We start from the raw sequence: 21,262 nt of genomic DNA on the forward strand, positions 1-21,262 counted from the left end.
GAACAATGAAGTGGATATTCTGTGTGGAGTTTGCATGGTCTGAATAAGGTGCTGGATTAGAACTGGAATTGGTCCTCTGGTTCTGCACAGCGGCTGCACACTGTTCTTAATACTAAGATGGGATAAATGTAGAGACTGGATCTGACTGTATGATTGTTTTGTTTTTTTAAATGTTTGGTTGTAATAAAACTGATCTTTATGTTGGATAACTTGAGGTTGATGCCAGCAGTGTAAAGGCTGATTAAAAATGTCCTAGAAGAGAAGTGAGCTACAGAGGACCAAAGTGCACAATGACACATCAGAGGACAACAGACAATACTGGAGGCAGTATTCAAACATATCAGAACTGATTTATTGTTCATTATTACAGAATCTATCCATCATTCAGCAGGAAATATCTTATTACTACAGAACAATAACATGTCATTCAAAACACATCAATAAGTCATCAACATTATTCATGTTAACAATGTTTTTCAAATGTCAAAGAAAATGAAAGAGCAGAAAAGAAAACAAAAAACTTGATAATTTCTCAACAAGCTGATCTTGTTTAAAAAACCTGTACTGAACAATGTAAACTGTCTGCAGTGTGACGGGTGACAAATTAGGGAAAAACCAGAATCAGAACCAACCAAACCAGAATCTCATTATTTTTAGCATAAAAATGTCATAAAATCTATCAACAGGAATGAGTTACCCAGAAGAAAAGAACTATATAGGCAGTGTTAAGTAATATAGTGTTAAAGTAAGTGTTAAAAACATGTTAAAATCACTAAAATGTACAGCTGATTGTGACACTGTGTTACTTTTCCCTTGGGCTCTAAAGAAACAGGTGGATTTGGTGCAGTAGGCCTGACATCAACAGACTAACTGATGAGAACAGTCTGTTGTATGTTTGATTTAGATATATTTCCTTGTAGCTCTGTTGGAAAATCCCTCATGATTTATCTACAGCATCAAGTGGTTCAACAATACTGACAATACTTTCATCATTTGAGAGAAGGGGGTTGCGCTTCAACAATGGGATTCTCAGTGGAGTGCTAAACCCAAAATCCAATAGACAATCCAAAAAGTCAAAAAAGGTAGCACATCTCAATTCTGGAAGGACAAAAAATACTCACATTTGAGTTTTTTATTTGGCTCACATCACAAACAAAACACTTACACGTTTTCGGCACAAAGCCTTCATCAGAGCGTTTTCATCATGTGGCTGAATTTTCTTCTTTAAGTGTCTTTTTAAAAATATGATTATGTCAAAATCTGTATATAAGTTCCAAGGTAGCTGTTGTTTTACTGTTCAAATAATAATTATAGGTTTTAAGGTCTCAATCTTGTTTTCGTTATATTGAAAAGTTTAAATCAAGATCTCTTGGACCCTGATCAGTATCACTCACAGTCCTGTTTTGTTCTTGATTTCTATGGTTGATTTTAAACATGTCAGAATGTCTTGGTCTTAAAGAAATTTGTTTCAGTTTTATCATTTGCCCTAGGTTTGAGATTCTTGACGACGGAGAAGTTTCTCTCCTTTGCCTACTTTTGACACATACTCTGCTTTTTCTTTCATGGCTGTCAGGGACTTAATTCGTTCTTGCCAGCCTGACTTGGCCTCAGATTTCTCTCCCTCAATAAGCATGTCGATGTACTCAGGAGTGGAGAGAGGATCTGGCTTCAATGCGATCTCTTTCAGTCTGTTTAAACACTTGGCTGAGCTGTTCATCAATTCCACCACCTCAACCTGCACACGATCATATGCAGCCTTCAGTGTTTTAATCAATGCATCAACAGGATTCTTAGCTTCTTTGGCTTTTAGATACTTTTCTTTCAGCTCTTCCACTGTTCGTTTTTCTTTAACTTCCTTATAATCCCATCTGTACCTCTGATTATAATGTACACTCCAAATACATTTTCCTGGACACACTCTACAGTGTCCATCTGATCCAATTGCAGCACAGCCTCTTTTATCGTCATCGTTGGGTATTGCACAGGGATAGTGACAGGTAACGTGACACTGCTGACAGTTGGTGATGTAATTTCCAGTACCAGAAATGTCTATTTGATCAGGCTTTTTGACAGTGACTTCAAACTCAAACTTCTCATTTCTGCTGATCTCTGCCTCATGCTCCTTCAGTTTTGCACTCGTCTCTTTTATCTCCTCAAGTTTGGATAAACCAACTTTAACCCGCTTGTGCAAACCTTCAACTGAAACCTCGAGGGATTGTCTTTCTTTGAGGACCTCCTTTGTCATTGTCAAACTTTTTGTTTCAATTTCATTCAAAGCAGAAAAGAACCTCTTCATGCTTTTTGCCCCCATTTTCCAAAACATCTGATCAAAACTTTCTTCATCTGATTCATCCTCACTCGTTCTGTCTGTTGATCGACTATCTGCAAACAACGCTGAATTGTTGAATTTGAAGTGAAGTGGCAGCCCGTCTTTTGTTTTAGGACATGGGACACCTGAAGCCTTGATCGCCCCTAGAACTGGTGGAAGCTGGCCGTCTGCAAATGTCACCATAACTCTGATGTTTTCTGCCACATCTTTGCCAAAGATTGAGAGCACAGAGTCAAACACATATTTCTGTGTTGGTGTGAGTCGAGCTAAAGCAGCCTGAGCTACAAAACACACAGCATCAATTTCACTGACACCGAGCTGAGCAGTGAACAGATTACGCAGCTGATCTGTGATCTGTCTGTCTCTTTTTATGCCTCTTGTATCTCCAAAGCCTGGAGTGTCAACAATGGTCAGTGAGTAGTCGATTTTAAAACCCTCCTGGTGGTTGAGTTTGTACACAGTGACTTCAGAGGTCTGACTTTCAGCTTGTGATGTTGACAGATTCTCATCAACTAACTTAAACCCAAATGAATCTTTCCATTCGACCCCTAGAATGTAATTGATCATCCCGTTGATGAGAGTCGACTTTCCAGCTCCAGTTGCTCCGAGAACCATGATGGTGCGATTTTTTTTACTGACGTCCTCTTTCCCAAAAATGAAACGCCTGCATCCATCGACTTTGATGTTGTCCTCTTTCAGTGGAACTATATAAACTTCAAGAGGACCTGCTGAATCTACTTTTTTGCTCTTTTTTTTTATAGCATCTGCAAGCCTTTTGGGGCTGCTGGAAAATGCATCACATATAGCCTCCATTTGTTTATGAAGTTCGGATTATAAAACAAGACGAGTGACTTCAATGAAAGCGTTCGTCTTCTGGTCTTGAAGTAAATGAAGCGCACTCAGGTCCAAATCTGCAAAAGATGAAATGTACAAAAATAAAAATGTACAGTATTCAACCCTCACTTGCAGTTACCATGAGAGTGAGTACACCATTCTGTGTTCTCTACTGCTGCTGGTACACCATGAAAAGTAATACACACTCACATTACTACGACTAATCTGAAGATTAACTAGAGCACAACTACATTCATATGTAAATTCCAGTCGACTCCACTGCAAAAAGAAAGTACCTCCTACATGAAACTGTTCACATCAATGTACATGGATTACTTTTAAAAAAAAAATTATTTAGTGTCCTAGAATAATAATTTAGTGTCTTAAAATAATGATGTAGTATTTCAAAATAATTACTTAGTGTTTCAAAATAATAATTTAGTGTCTTAACATAATGAATTACTTATTGTAAGTTGTTATAATGTGAAACTTTCTCGAAATAATAAGTCACTATCTCAAAATAATTATATATATATATATATATATATATATATATATATATATATATATAATTTACAACATATACAACAGTGGAAGTGAAGAAAACACAATAACCAATTACTTTTGCACAAACATGTCAGCAGTAAAATGTGTATAAGTGTGCTCTTAAGTGTTCTAGATTCTGTTCTTACCTAAAAAGAAATCTCACATAAGAAAACACTGAATGCCAGAATCTTTGTAAAAACTGCGTCTCTTATTTGTGGGATGTCTACTTTTTGTAGGTTCAGATTTTCTTCAGGACTCTTCTCAGTTTTAGTTTACAACACTTCAAGAAATCCCAAATTTCTCTGACACTACTGCAAAACCTGTGTACTAAGTGTCAGAATCTGAATCGGTAGTTGACATTTTATCAGATTTAATGAATCTATCTTCACGATGAAGTGTTTTTTTCATGTCAAGTTTGTGCCCATGCACACATGTGAAGTCATAGTAAAAACAAAGAAATAAAAAAGATGGTAAAAAATGAATAACAACAAACCTCTGTTGGCTGTTCTCAGTCCCCTCGCTCAGGTCAGGATCCAGCTGTTGATATTTCAAAATGTTGCTTGGGATTTACACCTTGTTCTCCAAATTCCTACAATTAAGAACAATACATATACATACATATATAGTTATATATCATTTTTTATGTTTTTGTGATGAATAAGTTTTTAAGAATGTGAAAGAGTGTGTATTCATGTTTGTTAGTAAGTTAGTTAAGGTTAAGTTGTAAGCATCACTTTCCACACTGAAGCAACATTTTTGGAGGAAACACTGACAATGGGATATATTTAGTAACAAGACCAGTTAGCTTAAATGCCAGTTATGTCTCATGTTTCAAGACAGTGGACAAAGAAAATCAGTGAATGACAAAGGACCTGAGAGTCGTGTTCCCCTCTGAGATTTTAGTTTGATTCATTGATTCTGTGATCAGTGAGATTTTCAAAGATTCCTGCCCTTGTATGGGGCATTAACCTCACTGTAGGTAAACTGAAACTGCACTACAAACTGTCAACCACCTAATGGAAACATGAAAAATACTAAAAGAAATACTCTCAACAACACCAATATAATTTTTCAGTATTATTTGGGATACAGTGTTCATTGACATGTGCAACAACAGGCTTCTATTATGTTTCATGTCATGTTTTAATATCATGTACACAAAACAAAAATCTAATTTTGAAATTATGTTTTTCACAAGTAATACTATAAAGCAAGTTGTTCAGTTTACTACAGGCGTTGCACTTTTGCCTTTTTTCACGAGTGATATCCACACAATCTCATAAACACTGAAAGATATAAACAGAACGGACAAAGAGCTTTTCAGTAACTTACCTCTCAGTTTGTCTCTGAACAGGAAGGGAGGGTGAGATCTACTGCAGTTTAGTCTGTAGCTCCTTTATATGTTCAGTGTACACACACACACACACACACACCATTGACCTCCCTGATAATGACTTGATGACTTGATGACTTGATGAGTCGTGTGGAAGATGAAGGATTTTGATGAATATTCAATATATTGATTAGAGGATTCTTTGTCTCTCAGTTGTGAGGAAGGAAGATAACTGTATGTTTGAGTGTAAAATCAATGGGACATTGTACTCAGACAGGCTACTGTGTTTACACATTGTTAACATCTGAAGAAGGAATGATTGAATCAACATTATCATGCAATGAGCGACTGTTGTTTTTGTATATGAGACAAGACACAGTGAAAGACCTTCAGAGGACACTGTGTTTGAATCTTCTCTCTGTGCTGCATGAAGTAACGAGATTTGATTCATCACACCGTCTTGGTCATTCTTCAGAGAACAAGCAACTCTCACTATTTAGATGAAGAATTTTTACAGCACTCCATAAGAAGCCAAAACATTTCTCCAAAATCCCACTTTGTAAGACTGAAAGTGAAGTAAATGCTGCACATTTTCCACACCCACATTGAAAACATAAAGCTTAAAGTTCTTTCCCACAGTGTCATGTCAGTCATTTGCAAACCTGCACAGCGTATGAAAAAACGCAGAGGTCAGGAAGCATAAACACGTCTTTTGAACGCATGATGCATTGACGCAAATTGTTTGAATGAATGAGAAATTCCAATCAGTTTGAACAACATCCTAGTTCAGGGTCTGCAACCTGAGGTTCCAGAGCCACATGTGGCTCTTCAGCTCCTCTCCAGTGGCTCCTTGTGACTTTGGCAAAACATGATATGGAAATGAATAACATTATATTTTTAAATAGTTTTCATGTTTCATTGTTGTAGGTCTATGAAAAAGTTGAGACAGCTCAAAATTTCAAGCCAACATACTACAGACATAGTACATCAGTTTCAAGTCAAATTCTTCAGTTTTGAAAAAGTTTTACCAACTACTGATGTTTTGTTGAGATAATTTACTTTTCTTCTTAAGACAACTTTGAATATTTGAATTTTAGAAACCCCAAAATGTTGTATTTAAAAAAGTAAACCATTTAATTTTAAGGCAACAAAATAGTATAAAATCAGGTTCACAGTTAATTGTGACCTAATTTTGAAAAACAATTTTCTCAAACTTTAACTTTTACTACAAATTTATCTTAATTTATCTCAACTAAAGGTCAGCAGAAAGTTTGTAAAAGTTTGAGTTGGGGATAAAACTCAAAAATCTCTTGCAGTATGTTGTACACCAAATTTAAAAAAAAGTGTTAATATTTCATCAACTAAAATATCAAAGACTGTGTCTGTGGCTCGGTGTCTTTTCATCTAAACTGTGATGGTGGCTCGTCTTCTTCAGTCTCCATAAGCTATGGCTGCCAAAAAAAGTCTTCAGGAAAAAGAGAGCATTTAATAGTTGCGGCTCCAGACAGATTTTTTCCCCCTTTTTTGGCCAAAAATGGCTCCTTTGATCGTAAAGGTTGCAGACCCCTGTCCTAGTTGTTCAGAGATTTGAACTTAATGTCTTGAAAAATGTCATTCTCATTGGAGAACTGAGTCAAAGCAAATGAGAAAAACTGTAATCTAAATCCCCTCTGCAATTCTGCAAGAGAGGACAGAAATGGGTTTAATGATTTATTTACTTGATAAGAAGTCAGACCATTTCTCAAAAACCCCAACATGTAAACATGAAAGACAAAGAAAAAAACCCTGAGCTATTTCTTTATCAGCACAGGTGTTTCTTTAATCAATCTGCTGGTCATTTGGTTTCTGGGAAATCATCCTGCTCCTCCTCTGTGCCGCCTCCTATTATTGACAAAAGATCTGGGGGCGTTTCTCTCTCAGAGACAATATAATGTGTGAGACTCCATCAGTGCCTCAAAGGATCACACACACATCTGCTGTAAGTACTCTGATGCTCTTAACTGACCAATGTGTTGCTGCTCTTTGTTACAGCAACCGTACAAGACAATGGTTGACGAACCAGACAACAGATGACTAATGAGAGTCACAGGAGAAAACTAACAAACTTTCTGTTTCCTCTAGTCTAGACTCGGACATGGACCCTGAAGCCAGCAGAACGATCGAGGTGGCAGCACTTGGCCGACCATTCAGCCTCGGGATGCTGTACGACTGCCGCCAAGATACACTTGTTCCTGGTAAAGACTCTAGAGATGAACTTTTATAACAAAAATACTAGCTGATACTCATGCACCCACACACACACACACACACACACACACACACACACACACACACACACATAGAAAGAGAGAGTGTGTTCTCAAATGGCTGTGAATACTTCTTGTAGACTTATGAAATACTAGCTTTCTCTGTGTTACCTTTTCCAGCTTTTTGACCCTGAACCGTAGTTGGAAGCATATGGGTTTCTTTGGACTAATTTAGCCGGGCTCCGAGCTGGTAACTAGCTCTCTCTCTCTCTCTCTCTCTCTCTCTCTCAATTTCAATGTACTGAGCTTTATTGCATGGAAACATATTGCCAAAGCAAACATATATTAACAATAATGAATTCGCCAATCACATTTTGATTTACAGTGGGTGGGACCAAAAGTAATCCTCTCAGGCCTTTTTGAAGGACAGGGATCTCTTGCTTAAGATGAAGCAGACGAGACCGATGTCGTTGTAGCGGAGCATCTGTGAAGGGCTGTGTTATTTAGACTGAGACTGAGGTTGCGCTCATCCCTGAGTCTGTTAGAAAATTATTTTCAGAAACAGTGCAGCTCAGCAGACAGAGCTGTGTTGGTAGACAGAAATAATAGAACTGGAGATCTGTGCTACATGTAACTGTGTGTAGAACTGAAACAGAGAAATAAGAAACTCAGAATGATTTATAAAGATTATTACAGCTCTTAATATCAAACACAAACTTAATTATAACTTATCCAAACAAGAGTAACAGAATAAATGGCAATTATCTACTGTTTAAAGGGATAGTTCAACCAAAATTGAAAATTCAGTCTCATGCCAATTAAAGGTTATGTTTAGTTTTTTAGTCCACAAAATTATGCTGGAGTTTCACAGGAAAAACATTGTTGCAGAATCTCCCAAACAATGGAAGTGGATGATGACCAGTTTTCAAATGTAAAAAACAAGAGAATAAAAATACAAAATGCCCCCACACTGCTCATCTGGTGTAATCAAAGTCTCCTAAAGCCCCAGTTGACTAAAAAGATGTTCTTTACACCATGTTTTTATCCTGAATCTTCACTGTAGATCTTTAGCTTGGAGTCACGTTTGTTTGCACATGCACACTGTCTGAACTGGGTGTGTGGATTGGAACTTGGATTACATCAGACGAGCAGTATGGAGGCATTTTATGTTTTTTTCCAGTTGTTTTTTACATTATTGGTTTAAGTCTACCATCACCGGCCAGATTCCCTAAAGGCTGAAAACAGAGTCACGATGAGGTGTTTAGTTCTCTCTCAGACCACTTGATTTACAATAAGCTAAAAGGTTATTATGAAATTATTTCTCAATGATAGCAAAACAATGTTGCTTACCATAGCATTAAATATGAATTCCAGAATTCGTACATTCATGTCAACTTGTTTAAATTAACTAAAATCCAGGAATTTACATCTACCTTGTGCAGAGGCAAGAAAATTAATACAGCTATATTTTGTTTTAACATAATGTTTGACTTACTTTTATTGTTTTTATTCCTTAAATACGAATTCCAGATTTTGTAAATCCAAAGTTTAAATATTAAATTAAAAAAACAATGCGTCTACTTTTTTCTTTTAAACACTTAGAAAATATTTTTACTTTTAAACGTTTTTAATGTTGTGACATACCTTTCAGTTTTGCTGATGAAAATGTTTACGAATTCACAGTGTTGTATGGCATTTTAAAACACATTCCTGTCATGTCGTCAGACTGTTGCAGACTGAGGACCTTCACTCTGTCCTCCTGCTTGAAAAGAAAAATCAAATAAACAAGGAAACAAAAACAAAATAACTTTGTTTACGTTGTTCTTTCATTTTATTTATTTATTTTCTTATTTCTAATGGTGTCATTCTACTGTGGCTCCATCTTCTTCGCGCATACACAGTGTATACATGGGACCACAATGCAGGTCATAATATGAGAGTTGAAAGTCACATGGTTCATGGAGCAGCAGATAGTTCCAAACAGCGAGAGTTAAGACCATTAATTTTCAGGATTTCTCAAGCACTGTCGCTGGTAAGTTGATGAAAGTACTCCTTTATTGACATTTTAACACATTAGCTGACCTCTCATGGATCTAGTCAGCAGTCATATTTTTATGAAGCCACTTTTGTTCATGTTTAATAATAGCAAATTATATTCTAATTACAGTTAACATAAGCTAACGTAACCTTCGCAAATTCACAAGCTAACTTACCATAAGCAGATACTAGCTGTCCTGTTTAACTGCAACTTAATTTCAGTTATTGGCATTTGTTTGGCATACAGAGTTTATCTCTGGTTATTAACTTTGTTGTTAACATGATAAACACTAGGCTGTGACTGTATTAGTAACTACTTGATTACAATTGATGCAGCTGAAGTAAATAATATGAGCCACTTGTATCTAAGTTAGCACTGTTGTTCCTGGTTAACCCAGTCATTTATTACACACATCGTTGTTAAGAGACAGTTTCAGTGACAGTGATACGACCAGCAGCATGAATGTGGGTGATAACAGTAAAAGTAAAATGACTCTGCAGATAGATAATTATCTCATGTATTTCTGTTGAAGACCTGATGTGTGAAACCATGGGAGACTGACTGTGATGACCGAGCAAGGCAGATATTTACAAAGGATCCAAAAAACAAGGTTTGTAACTGTCAGACACAGCTTTCTGTATCCTCCCAAATTATTTATTAGTCTCTTCCCATCTTATTGCACCTCTAATACTGTATCCCCAAGTCCTATGCCTAATCCACCCCAGCCTCCTGTGATGGACAGGCCAGTTCATGACAAGACTAGGAGAGTGACACACCCTCACTGTATGGAGGTTGTACACACCAATTTATTAGGCACACCTGTACAATCTAATGCAATTCAAACAGCTCTGCCATGAATTCTACTTTTATGAAGTTTGTAATGTTCTTCTTTTGACAAAGTTGGAAATGCATAAATTTAATCATGTTTATCACTGATGTCCTAATTAAAGTGATGTTGTACTGAACTATAATTATATTAAGGTGTTTATAATTTTTTTGTACTCTGTCTTTACATACATGAGGCAGTTCAGTAGAACACCACCAGCAACTATGACCTCAATGCTAAAACACATAATTGACTCAACACCTCTATAATAGTGTAAAAACCTTGAACATTATAGGCAACATAAAGGCAGAATGTATGGCTGAGCTGATTATATTAGATTTTACGGCTGTACCAAATTAAGTGACCAGTGAGCGTCCTGTATGTCCCTGCAGACTCAGGTCTTGGTTTCTTTTGGATCCCTCCCGGACTCTCATATATATGGTCATCATCTATAGAGCATGGCTCGAGTTCAGCAGTCTGACAGCTTCAGGAAAGAAGCTGTTTCTGAGCCTGGTGGTTCTGCTCTGGATGCTCCTCAGCCGCCTGCCTGAGGGGGAGGGGCTGAAACAGTTGGTGAGCGGGGTGGGTGGGGTCCTTCATGATGCGGAGGGCCCTCCCCCTGCATCGTGATGTGTAGAGGTCCAGGGTGGTAGGAAGGCTGCTCCCCACTACCCTCTGTGCTGCCTTCACCACCCTCTGCAGGCCCTTCCTCTCGGCAGCGGTGCAGCTGCCATGCCACACGGTGATGCAGGTGCAGAGTCTGCACCTGCATCACCGTCCGTCTCAACAGGGGCAGTATGTTGGCGCCAGCAGGATGGAGATGTGGTCGGAGAGGCCAAGGTGGGGGCAAGGAAGAGCTCTGTACGCACCGTGGATGTTACTGTACACGCAGTCAAGAGTGTTGTTTCCACGCGTGGGGAAGGTGACGTGCTGGTAGAAACTGGGCAGAGTGTCCGTCAGTTTCACATGATTGAAGTCCCCTGCAATCACATAAAACGGCTCTGGGTGCCTCGTCTGCAGCAAGCTAATGGTGTCGTGTAGCTCCTGTAGTGCTTCGTTAGCATTAGCATTAGCACCCGGCGGGATGTAAACAATGGTGACAAACACCGCGGTAAACTCCTGTGGCAGATAGTGCAGCCGACATCTCACAGTCATGAGTTCTATCGCCTCAGAGCAGTGGCTTTTTACCAGTCCGCAGTTCGTACTCTAGCACTCGTTCACGTAGATACAGAGACCTCCTCCCCATGTTTTGCCCGATCGGCAGTCGCGGTCCGCCCGGAAGAGCTGTAGTCTGTCGATCTGGTAGGCTGAGTCAGGCATGTTGTTATTAAGCCAGGTTTCCGTGAGGCAGAGAACAGCACAGTTCCTCATCTCCGTAGAAGCACTCAGCCTCAGACGTAACAGGTCCACCTTGTTGTCCAGTGAGTGGACGTTGGCCAGAAAGAGAGTTGGAATCGGCGGCCTGCTAGCCTTTAGCCAGGCTAGCACGCCTGCCCACTTTCCTCTCTTTTGTTTACGGGCACATTGTCTCCTTTTGCCCGTGACTCCACGTACCCAGCTGCGCCACTCCGTTGACCTCAGGAGCCGTCGCCTTCCGAGTTCAGATTTCAGTTTTAGTGAAATTGTGATCACCGAACTTCCACGGGTGTCTAATAGTTCGGTTGTGCTGTACTTTGCATGCAAGTTTTGCACTACACTAGTGCCGAAGACGGCCTCAGAGGTCTTAAAAAAAGGCTTAGTCCCGGGAGCTCAAGAAGCCGCTGCACCACTGTGCGCCGCCATCCACTGCGGTAATGCTAATACGTTGTGACAGCTGGGAACTTTATTAAGTTTAAGTTATTAAGTTTATTATTTGGTCATCAAAATAAAAAAATCTAACCAGGTAATAAATGTGATCATTTTAATCTGATTTATGGGAAGAACTTAAGAAGAACTTAACTACTATAACTACTGGTGTTTCTGGAGTATTCTCCACTACCAAATACTCCACTGCCATTTAATAATGTACAGGAGTAAAAGTATGTGAGTATTATCAGCAAAATGTACTGTAAATATGAAAAATAAAAAATCTTCTGTAGTAAAATGTCCCCTATTTTTGTAGCATTTCTGTCCTGCAAGAAGCATGTACCTGTTAAAGGTCAAGAAAATGTCCCTGTTTTCAGTTTTGTGAAAATGTAGTTTGCAGCTGATCTAAAAGGCTTTAAAAGATTTTATTTAGCTGAAATAGGAGAGTTTTTTCAATACATAAAGGAACTCTTCATCATTCAGTTTTTCACAAATGTTCAACATCAACACATCTGGGAATAAGCCTACATGGTTTTCACGGGACAGGACGGGTATAAAAAACTGTCATTTTTAAGTTAACTAAAGCCACAGAGAAATATACTGGAGTAAAAAGTACAATACATCCCTCTGAAATGTGGTGGAGTAGGAGTAGTATAAAGTTGCATAAAATGGAAATATTCAATTAGTACCATGAATTTGTATTTTTATACGGTACTTTAGTGAATGGAGTGTGGATAGTTTTTCCATCACTGTAAGGGTACACTTTTGAATAATATTTAGTGTGAAGGAATACTGATATCTCCTGGATAATCTACTTCCAGTCTGTAAGGACAGATCGTCAAAGGCAGGAGTTCCAGTCCAATCTTTTATGATGGAATAGTTTAAAGTGGTTTAACTATTTATGGATATTAATTTAGAAATGATAAACTCAATATCATGAACTCAATAATTGCTAATCAAACCAGGGTAAGCTAACTTCAGTCTCAGTTACAGTGTAAAGCTGCTATGAAGATACACGTTAAATCAAAGGAAGTTTAGACAGACGCTTTCCGGCTCCCTCCGGTGGGGTCGCCCCCGAGGCATTCCCAGGCCAGATGAGATGCGGGATCCCTCCGGCGACTTCTGGCTCGACCCCAGCGTCTCCTCCCAGTTGGACGTGCCCGGCAAAACCTCCAGACGAAGACGTCCAGGAGGCATCCTAGTCAGACGCCCGAACCCCCTCCACTGGCTCCTTTCGACGCAAAAGGTGCAGCGTTTCTACTCCGATCTCCTTACGGGTGGCTTGGCTCAGCCTCACCCTGTACGTGAGGCTGAGCCAAGCCACCCTGAGGAGGAAACTCATTTCAGCCACTTTTATTCGCAGCCCCATCATTTTGGTCACCACCCAAAAGCCCATGACCATAGGTGAGGGCAGCCGCGTATATCGGCCGCTAAATGGAAAACTTTGCCTACCGGCTCAGCTCCCTCTTCATCACGGCGGTCGGCAGGTTTTGCCGCTCTCTGAGCAGGCGCGTGTACGCGGGTACGAGCCAGGCTGGCCTTCAGGCATGTTTCCATAGTGCAGTGGTTATCACGTTGGCCTCACACGCGAAAGGTCCCCGGTTCGAAACCGGGGGGAAACACTCTTCTTTGCTTGGGCATTCAGGCCAAGCTGTGGTCAGTCACATCGTCACACGCCCGCACGGTGCTCAGCGCCGTGTACGCCGTCCAAGGAAACCGCTGCTGCTTGTTGATAGGCGCAGCGGCCTATGCCCTCACTTGGACAAAAGGACACGGGGCGGCAGCAACTTTTGCCCTCTCTGGTGAGCAGTAGGCAGCTGCGGGAAAAGGAAAACCTCCCCGTCGGGGAATCGAACCCCGGTCTTCCGCGTGACAGGCGGAGATACTGTCCACTATACTAACGAGGAACCCCGCAGCACCCTGCTTGGCCTGTAAACCGGCTGGTGGCGCTGTTCCAGCACTTAGGGGGAGTATACGGAAACATGCAAGGAGGCCTTTAACACGTAGAAGGACGGCCAGGCATTTTTTCCTGATCTTCAGCTGATGTTGAGCTCCCCCTTGAGGTCCTGGGTGATGGTGGCGTCCAGGAAGCGCAAGGAGTCCACAGTGCCGACTGGGGAGTCTCACAGGATGATGGTTGGATGGGAAGGCGCTCTGTCTGAAATACACAACCATCTGTGCTGTCTTTAGAGCTTGTAGCTCCACGTTGCGCTGCCCGCACCAGGTCATCGGATGGTCAGCCTCCCACCTGTAGGCAGACTCAACCCCACCGGAGATGAGCCCAACGACAGTGGTGTCTTGTCAAGCACGGTCGTTAGCCGGGAGCCGCTGGTGAAGTCTCTCAGAGTACTGTCGCTTCGCTTCTCTCACCGCCTTGCTAAACCTAAAGTCTTCCCAGAAGCCGTTGCAAGACGTCGCAGTCTCTACATCCTCACCCAGGCTGTCGGTAGCAGTCCTGAAAACATACCAGTCGGGGCAGTCCAAGCCCCAAGTCCAGGCTCCTCCACGGCTTCGCCGTTCAACTTCTTTGCTGTCCTCACAGCCGCTGTGGAGAGCTTTTAATTTCGGCCCGTGTGCAGGGACCGGGTGGACCACGACGTGGTCAGAGTGTCCCTGTACAGCGTGCGGGACGCTGTGATAGGCGCATCCGATTGCGGCGACACAACGATTCAAAGCATTCTCCTCTCTGGTCGTACATTTCATAGACGCTCTGTATTTGGGAAGTTTATGACTTAGATTACCTTTGTTAAAGTTGCCGCGGACAATCACTACCGCGCCCGGGCTTGTCCACTCCGAAGGCGGTACCCGGTCGGAAAGCTTGCCCCGTGCCCCCTACACGTTGGCCTGCGGTGGCATGTGAACGCCGACCGGCGCGAAGGACGCAAAGACGCCGGGGGAGGAGAAGGCTTTGACTGAACAACTTCAGCAACCAGTAGCGCTATTGATGGGTAGGGATCCTTCGTGTGAAAGGGAGGAGAGAAAAAAAAAAAAAAAAAAAAAAAAAAAGGCTATCCTCGACACGTAAAATGACCGTGTTGCCTGGCATTGTAAACGTTTGCGGGTCAGCACACAGGTCGCTTCGGCGGCACGCGTGCACAGGTGGCAAGTTGGCGCCTGGTTTCCGTAGTGTAGTGGTCATCACGTTCGCCTAACACGCGAAAGGTCCCCGGTTCGAAACCGGGCGGAAACAGTCTTTGCTATTGGTGCTTCCACAAAAAGCACGCGGAAAAGTCATCAGTACCCCCGGCGACGCAGAGCACGAAACAATATGAATCGCGGCCGTTTATCTCTCTGGAGACAACGAAGAAAGCGGACGGGGACTAGCGACTTCCCTCCTTCCCTACGGTCAGCCTTCTGCCAAATGTCTTTAACTTAGAGCACATTGCCTGTTCCTGCTTGGCCAACTTTCTGCTTTTGTTTTGTTTTTCTTTGTTTTTTTCCCCCTGCTCAGCTGCTTGCATCTTTCTTTGTTGTTGCTGCTGTTGTTTTTGCCCCGACGACAGGAGGGCTGGAACAAGGCCAGAGCCGACCTTTGTCTACGAATGGCCAGATCCCCGCTCAAGGAGCGTTTCAAATACAGTAGACCTTCACGGTCCCGTGCCTGCAGCAGTTACTGTCACTCCAATCCCCGAGACAGCAAGTGTGACCGAATCCAGTTTAAAACCCCTCGTCCCCTCTCCATCCATCCAGGCATTTTCCTCCGTTCGTCCGGGGTCAGTGTGCGGTGGCAGCAGGCTAAGCGGGGTGCTCCAGACGTCCCTCTCCCCAGCAACGCTTTCCGGCTCCCTCCGGTGGGGTCGCCCCCGAGGCATTCCCAGGCCAGATGAGATGCGGGATCCCTCCGGCGACTTCTGGCTCGACCCCAGCGTCTCCTCCCAGTTGGACGTGCCCGGCAAAACCTCCAGACGAAGACGTCCAGGAGGCATCCTAGTCAGACGCCCAAACCCCCTCCACTGGCTCCTTTCGACGCAAAAGGTGCAGCGTTTCTACTCCGATCTCCTTACGGGTGGCTTGGCTCAGCCTCACCCTGTGTACCCCCCGCCGTGTACGCCGTCCAAGGAAACCGCTGCTGCTTGTTGATAGGCGCAGCGGCCTATGCCCTCACTTGGACAAAAGGACACGGGGCGGCAGCAACTTTTGCCCTCTCTGGTGAGCAGTAGGCAGCTGCGGGAAAAGGAAAACCTCCACGTCGGGGAATCGAACCCCGGTCTTCCGCGTGACAGGCGGAGATAGTGTCCACTATACTAACGAGGAACCCCGCAGCGCCCTGCTTGGCCTGTAAACCGGCTGGTGGCGCTGTTCCAGCACTTAGGGGGAGTATACGGAAACATGCAAGGAGGCCTTTAACACGTAGAAGGACGGCCAGGCATTTTTTCCTGATCTTCAGCTGATGTTGAGCTCCCCCTTGAGGTCCTGGGTGATGGTGGCGTCCAGGAAGCGCAAGGAGTCCACAGTGCCGACTGGGGAGTCTCACAGGATGATGGTTGGATGGGAAGGCGCTCTGTCTGAAATACACAACCATCTGTGCTGTCTTTAGAGCTTGTAGCTCCACGTTGCGCTGCCCGCACCAGGTCATCGGATGGTCAGCCTCCCACCTGTAGGCAGACTCAACCCCACCGGAGATGAGCCCAACGACAGTGGTGTCTTGTCAAGCACGGTCGTTAGCCGGGAGCCACTGGTGAAGTCTCTCAGAGTACTGTCGCTTCGCTTCTCTCACCGCCTTGCTAAACCTAAAGTCTTCCCAGAAGCCGTTGCAAGACGTCGCAGTCTCTACGTCCTCACCCAGGCTGTCGGTAGCAGTCCTGAAAACATACCAGTCGGGGCAGTCCAAGCCCCAAGTCCAGGCTCCTCCACGGCTTCGCCGTTCAACTTCTTTGCTGTCCTCACAGCCGCTGTGGAGAGCTTTTAATTTCGGCCCGTGTGCAGGGACCGGGTGGACCACGACGTGGTCAGAGTGTCCCTGTACAGCGTGCGGGACGCTGTGATAGGCGCATCCGATTGCGGCGACACAACGATTCAAAGCATTCTCCTCTCTGGTCGTACATTTCATAGACGCTCTGTATTTGGGAAGTTTATGACTTAGATTACCTTTGTTAAAGTTGCCGCGGACAATCACTACCGCGCCCGGGCTTGTCCGCTCCGAAGGCGGTACCCGGTCGGAAAGCTTGCCCCGTGCCCCCTACACGTTGGCCTGCGGTGGCATGTGAACGCCGACCGGCGCGAAGGACGCAAAGACGCCGGGGGAGGAGAAGGCTTTGACTGAACAACTTCAGCAACCAGTAGCGCTATTGATGGGTAGGGATCCTTCGTGTGAAAGGGAGGAGAGAAAAAAAAAAAAAAAAAAAAAAAAAAAAAGGCTATCCTCGACACGTAAAATGACCGTGTTGCCTGGCATTGTAAACGTTTGCGGGTCAGCACACAGGTCGCTTCGGCGGCACGCGTGCACAGGTGGCAAGTTGGCGCCTGGTTTCCGTAGTGTAATGGTCATCACGTTCGCCTAACACGCGAAAGGTCCCCGGTTCGAAACCGGGCGGAAACAGTCTTTGCTATTGGTGCTTCCACAAAAAGCACGCGGCAAAGTCATCAGTACCCCCGGCGACGCAGAGCACGAAACAATATGAATCGCGGCCGTTTATCTCTCTGGAGACAACGAAGAAAGCGGACGGGGACTAGCGACTTCCCTCCTTCCCTACGGTCAGCCTTCTGCCAAATGTCTTTAACTTAGAGCACATTGCCTGTTCCTGCTTGGCCAACTTTCTGCTTTTGTTTTGTTTTTCTTTGTTTTTTCCCCCCTGCTCAGCTGCTTGCATCTTTCTTTGTTGTTGCTGCTGTTGTTTTTGCCCCGACGACAGGAGGGCTGGAACAAGGCCAGAGCCGACCTTTGTCTACGAATGGCCAGATCCCCGCTCAAGGAGCGTTTCAAATACAGTAGACCTTCACGGTCCCGTGCCTGCAGCAGTTACTGTCACTCCAATCCCCGAGACAGCAAGTGTGACCGAATCCAGTTTAAAACCCCTCGTCCCCTCTCCATCCATCCGGGCATTTTCCTCCGTTCGTCCGGGGTCAGTGTGCGGTGGCAGCAGGCTAAGCGGGGTGCTCCAGACGTCCCTCTCCCCAGCAACGCTTTCCGGCTCCCTCCGGTGGGGTCGCCCCCGAGGCATTCCCAGGCCAGATGAGATGCGGGATCTCTCCGGCGACTTCTGGCTCGACCCCAGCGTCTCCTCCCAGTTGGACGTGCCCGGCAAAACCTCCAGACGAAGACGTCCAGGAGGCATCCTAGTCAGACGCCCGAACCCCCTCCACTGGCTCCTTTCGACGCAAAAGGTGCAGCGTTTCTACTCCGATCTCCTTACGGATGTCGGCCCTCCTCACCCTGTACGTGAGGCTGAGCCAAGCCACCTTGAGGAGGAAGCTCATTTCAGCCACTTTTATTCGCAGCCCCATCATTTTGGTCACCACCCAAAAGCCCATGACCATAGGTGAGGGCAGCCGCGTATATCGGCCGCTAAATGGAAAACTTTGCCTACCGGCTCAGCTCCCTCTTCATCACGGCGGTCGGCAGGTTTTGCCGCTCGCTGAGCAGGCGCGTGTACGCGGGTACGAGCCAGGCCGGCCTTCAGGCATGTTTCCGTAGTGTAGTGGTTATCACGTTCGCCTCACACGCGAAAGGTCCCCGGTTCGAAACCGGGCGGAAACACTCTTCTTTGCTTGGGCATTCAGGCCAAGCTGTGGTCAGTCACATCGTCACACGCCCGCACGGTGCTCAGCGCCGTGTACGCCGTCCAAGGAAACCGCTGCTGCTTGTTGATAGGCGCAGCGGCCTATGCCCTCACTTGGACAAAAGGACACGGGGCGGCAGCAACTTTTGCCCTCTCTGGTGAGCAGTAGGCAGCTGCGGGAAAAGGAAAACCTCCCCGTCGGGGAATCGAACCCCGGTCTTCCGCGTGACAGGCGGAGATACTGTCCACTATACTAACGAGGAACCCCGCAGCGCCCTGCTTGGCCTGTAAACCGGCTGGTGGCGCTGTTCCAGCACTTAGGGGGAGTATACGGAAACATGCAAGGAGGCCTTTAACACGTAGAAGGACGGCCAGGCATTTTTTCCTGATCTTCAGCTGATGTTGAGCTCCCCCTTGAGGTCCTGGGTGATGGTGGCGTCCAGGAAGCGCAAGGAGTCCACAGTGCCGACTGGGGAGTCTCACAGGATGATGGTTGGATGGGAAGGCGCTCTGTCTGAAATACACAACCATCTGTGCTGTCTTTAGAGCTTGTAGCTCCACGTTGCGCTGCCCGCACCAGGTCATCGGATGGTCAGCCTCCCACCTGTAGGCAGACTCAACCCCACCGGAGATGAGCCCAACGACAGTGGTGTCTTGTCAAGCACGGTCGTTAGCCGGGAGCCGCTGGTGAAGTCTCTCAGAGTACTGTCGCTTCGCTTCTCTCACCGCCTTGCTAAACCTAAAGTCTTCCCAGAAGCCGTTGCAAGACGTCGCAGTCTCTACGTCCTCACCCAGGCTGTCGGTAGCAGTCCTGAAAACATACCAGTCGGGGCAGTCCAAGCCCCAAGTCCAGGCTCCTCCACGGCTTCGCCGTTCAACTTCTTTGCTGTCCTCACAGCCGCTGTGGAGAGCTTTTAATTTCGGCCCGTGTGCAGGGACCGGGTGGACCACGACGTGGTCAGAGTGTCCCTGTACAGCGTGCGGGACGCTGTGATAGGCGCATCCGATTGCGGCGACACAACGATTCAAAGCATTCTCCTCTCTGGTCGTACATTTCATAGACGCTCTGTATTTGGGAAGTTTATGACTTAGATTACCTTTGTTAAAGTTGCCGCGGACAATCACTACCGCGCCCGGGCTTGTCCGCTCCGAAGGCGGTACCCGGTCGGAAAGCTTGCCCCGTGCCCCCTACACGTTGGCCTGCGGTGGCATGTGAACGCCGACCGGCGCGAAGGACGCAAAGACGCCGGGGGAGGAGAAGGCTTTGACTGAACAACTTCAGCAACCAGTAGCGCTATTGATGGGTAGGGATCCTTCGTGTGAAAGGGAGGAGAGAAAAAAAAAAAAAAAAAAAAAAAAAAAGGCTATCCTCGACACGTAAAATGACCGTGTTGCCTGGCATTGTAAACGTTTGCGGGTCAGCACACAGGTCGCTTCGGCGGCACGCGTGCACAGGTGGCAAGTTGGCGCCTGGTTTCCGTAGTGTAGTGGTCATCACGTTCGCCTAACACGCGAAAGGTCCCCGGTTCGAAACCGGGCGGAAACAGTCTTTGCTATTGGTGCTTCCACAAAAAGCACGCGGCAAAGTCATCAGTACCCCCGGCGACGCAGAGCACGAAACAATATGAATCGCGGCCGTTTATCTCTCTGGAGACAACGAAGAAAGCGGACGGGGACTAGCGACTTCCCTCCTTCCCTACGGTCAGCCTTCTGCCAAATGTCTTTAACTTAGAGCACATTGCCTGTTCCTGCTTGGCCAACTTTCTGCTTTTGTTTTGTTTTTCTTTGTTTTTTCCCCCCTGCTCAGCTGCTTGCATCTTTCTTTGTTGTTGCTGCTGTTGTTTTTGCCCCGACGACAGGAGGGCTGGAACAAGGCCAGAGCCGACCTTTGTCTACGAATGGCCAGATCCCCGCTCAAGGAGCGTTTCAAATACAGTAGACCTTCACGGTCCCGTGCCTGCAGCAGTTACTGTCACTCCAATCCCCGAGACAGCAAGTGTGACCGAATCCAGTTTAAAACCCCTCGTCCCCTCTCCATCCATCCGGGCATTTTCCTCCGTTCGTCCGGGGTCAGTGTGCGGTGGCAGCAGGCTAAGCGGGGTGCTCCAGACGTCCCTCTCCCCAGCAACGCTTTCCGGCTCCCTCCGGTGGGGTCGCCCCCGAGGCATTCCCAGGCCAGATGAGATGCGGGATCCCTCCGGCGACTTCTGGCTCGACCCCAGCGTCTCCTCCCAGTTGGACGTGCCCGGCAAAACCTCCAGACGAAGACGTCCAGGAGGCATCCTAGTCAGACGCCCGAACCCCCTCCACTGGCTCCTTTCGACGCAAAAGGTGCAGCGTTTCTACTCCAATCTCCTTACGGATGTCGGCCCTCCTCACCCTGTACGTGAGGCTGAGCCAAGCCACCCTGAGGAGGAAGCTCATTTCAGCCACTTTTATTCGCAGCCCCATCATTTTGGTCACCACCCAAAAGCCCATGACCATAGTTGAGGGCAGCCGCGTATATCGGCCGCTAAATGGAAAACTTTGCCTACCGGCTCAGCTCCCTCTTCATCACGGCGGTCGGCAGGTTTTGCCGCTCGCTGAGCAGGCGCGTGTACGCGGGT

The 21,262-nt window shown here is 45.6% G+C and overlaps 1 protein-coding gene, 1 long non-coding RNA gene and 7 other non-coding genes across 9 annotated transcripts; 5 read left to right on the forward strand and 4 right to left on the reverse strand.

Annotated features, from left to right (window-relative positions):
* Positions 1 to 1,341: 1,341 nt before the first annotated feature.
* On the reverse strand, positions 1,342 to 3,149 carry LOC146313744 (uncharacterized). The gene has a single exon (XM_084738132.1). The coding sequence runs from the start codon at positions 3,140 to 3,142 to the stop codon at positions 1,487 to 1,489; it is 1,656 nt and encodes a 551-aa protein (XP_084594258.1). The 5' UTR covers positions 3,143 to 3,149; the 3' UTR covers positions 1,342 to 1,486.
* Positions 3,149 to 5,144, reverse strand: LOC146313745 (uncharacterized). The gene is made up of 3 exons (XR_014771965.1): positions 5,042 to 5,144; positions 4,203 to 4,298; positions 3,149 to 3,240 (listed from the first exon to the last, which is right to left on the reverse strand). It is a non-coding gene; the product is annotated as an uncharacterized LOC146313745 (long non-coding RNA).
* Positions 5,145 to 13,486: 8,342 nt separating this feature from the next.
* On the forward strand, positions 13,487 to 13,559 carry trnav-cac (transfer RNA valine (anticodon CAC)). The gene has a single exon. It is a non-coding gene; the product is annotated as a tRNA-Val (tRNA).
* Positions 13,560 to 13,772: 213 nt separating this feature from the next.
* trnad-guc (transfer RNA aspartic acid (anticodon GUC)) lies at positions 13,773 to 13,844 on the reverse strand. Its single transcript has one exon. It is a non-coding gene; the product is annotated as a tRNA-Asp (tRNA).
* Positions 13,845 to 15,054: 1,210 nt separating this feature from the next.
* trnav-aac (transfer RNA valine (anticodon AAC)) lies at positions 15,055 to 15,127 on the forward strand. Its single transcript has one exon. It is a non-coding gene; the product is annotated as a tRNA-Val (tRNA).
* A 2,276-nt stretch (positions 15,128 to 17,403) lies between these two features.
* On the forward strand, positions 17,404 to 17,476 carry trnav-aac (transfer RNA valine (anticodon AAC)). The gene has a single exon. It is a non-coding gene; the product is annotated as a tRNA-Val (tRNA).
* Positions 17,477 to 18,561: 1,085 nt separating this feature from the next.
* On the forward strand, positions 18,562 to 18,634 carry trnav-cac (transfer RNA valine (anticodon CAC)). Its single transcript has one exon. It is a non-coding gene; the product is annotated as a tRNA-Val (tRNA).
* Positions 18,635 to 18,847: 213 nt separating this feature from the next.
* On the reverse strand, positions 18,848 to 18,919 carry trnad-guc (transfer RNA aspartic acid (anticodon GUC)). The gene has a single exon. It is a non-coding gene; the product is annotated as a tRNA-Asp (tRNA).
* Positions 18,920 to 20,129: 1,210 nt separating this feature from the next.
* On the forward strand, positions 20,130 to 20,202 carry trnav-aac (transfer RNA valine (anticodon AAC)). Its single transcript has one exon. It is a non-coding gene; the product is annotated as a tRNA-Val (tRNA).
* The last annotated feature ends 1,060 nt before the right edge of the window (positions 20,203 to 21,262 follow it).

The sequence above is a fragment of the Lutjanus erythropterus genome, chromosome 15, assembly GCF_056507025.1.
Source record: "Lutjanus erythropterus isolate fLutEry1 chromosome 15, fLutEry1.hap2, whole genome shotgun sequence".
Lineage (NCBI taxonomy): Eukaryota > Metazoa > Chordata > Actinopteri > Lutjaniformes > Lutjanidae > Lutjanus > Lutjanus erythropterus.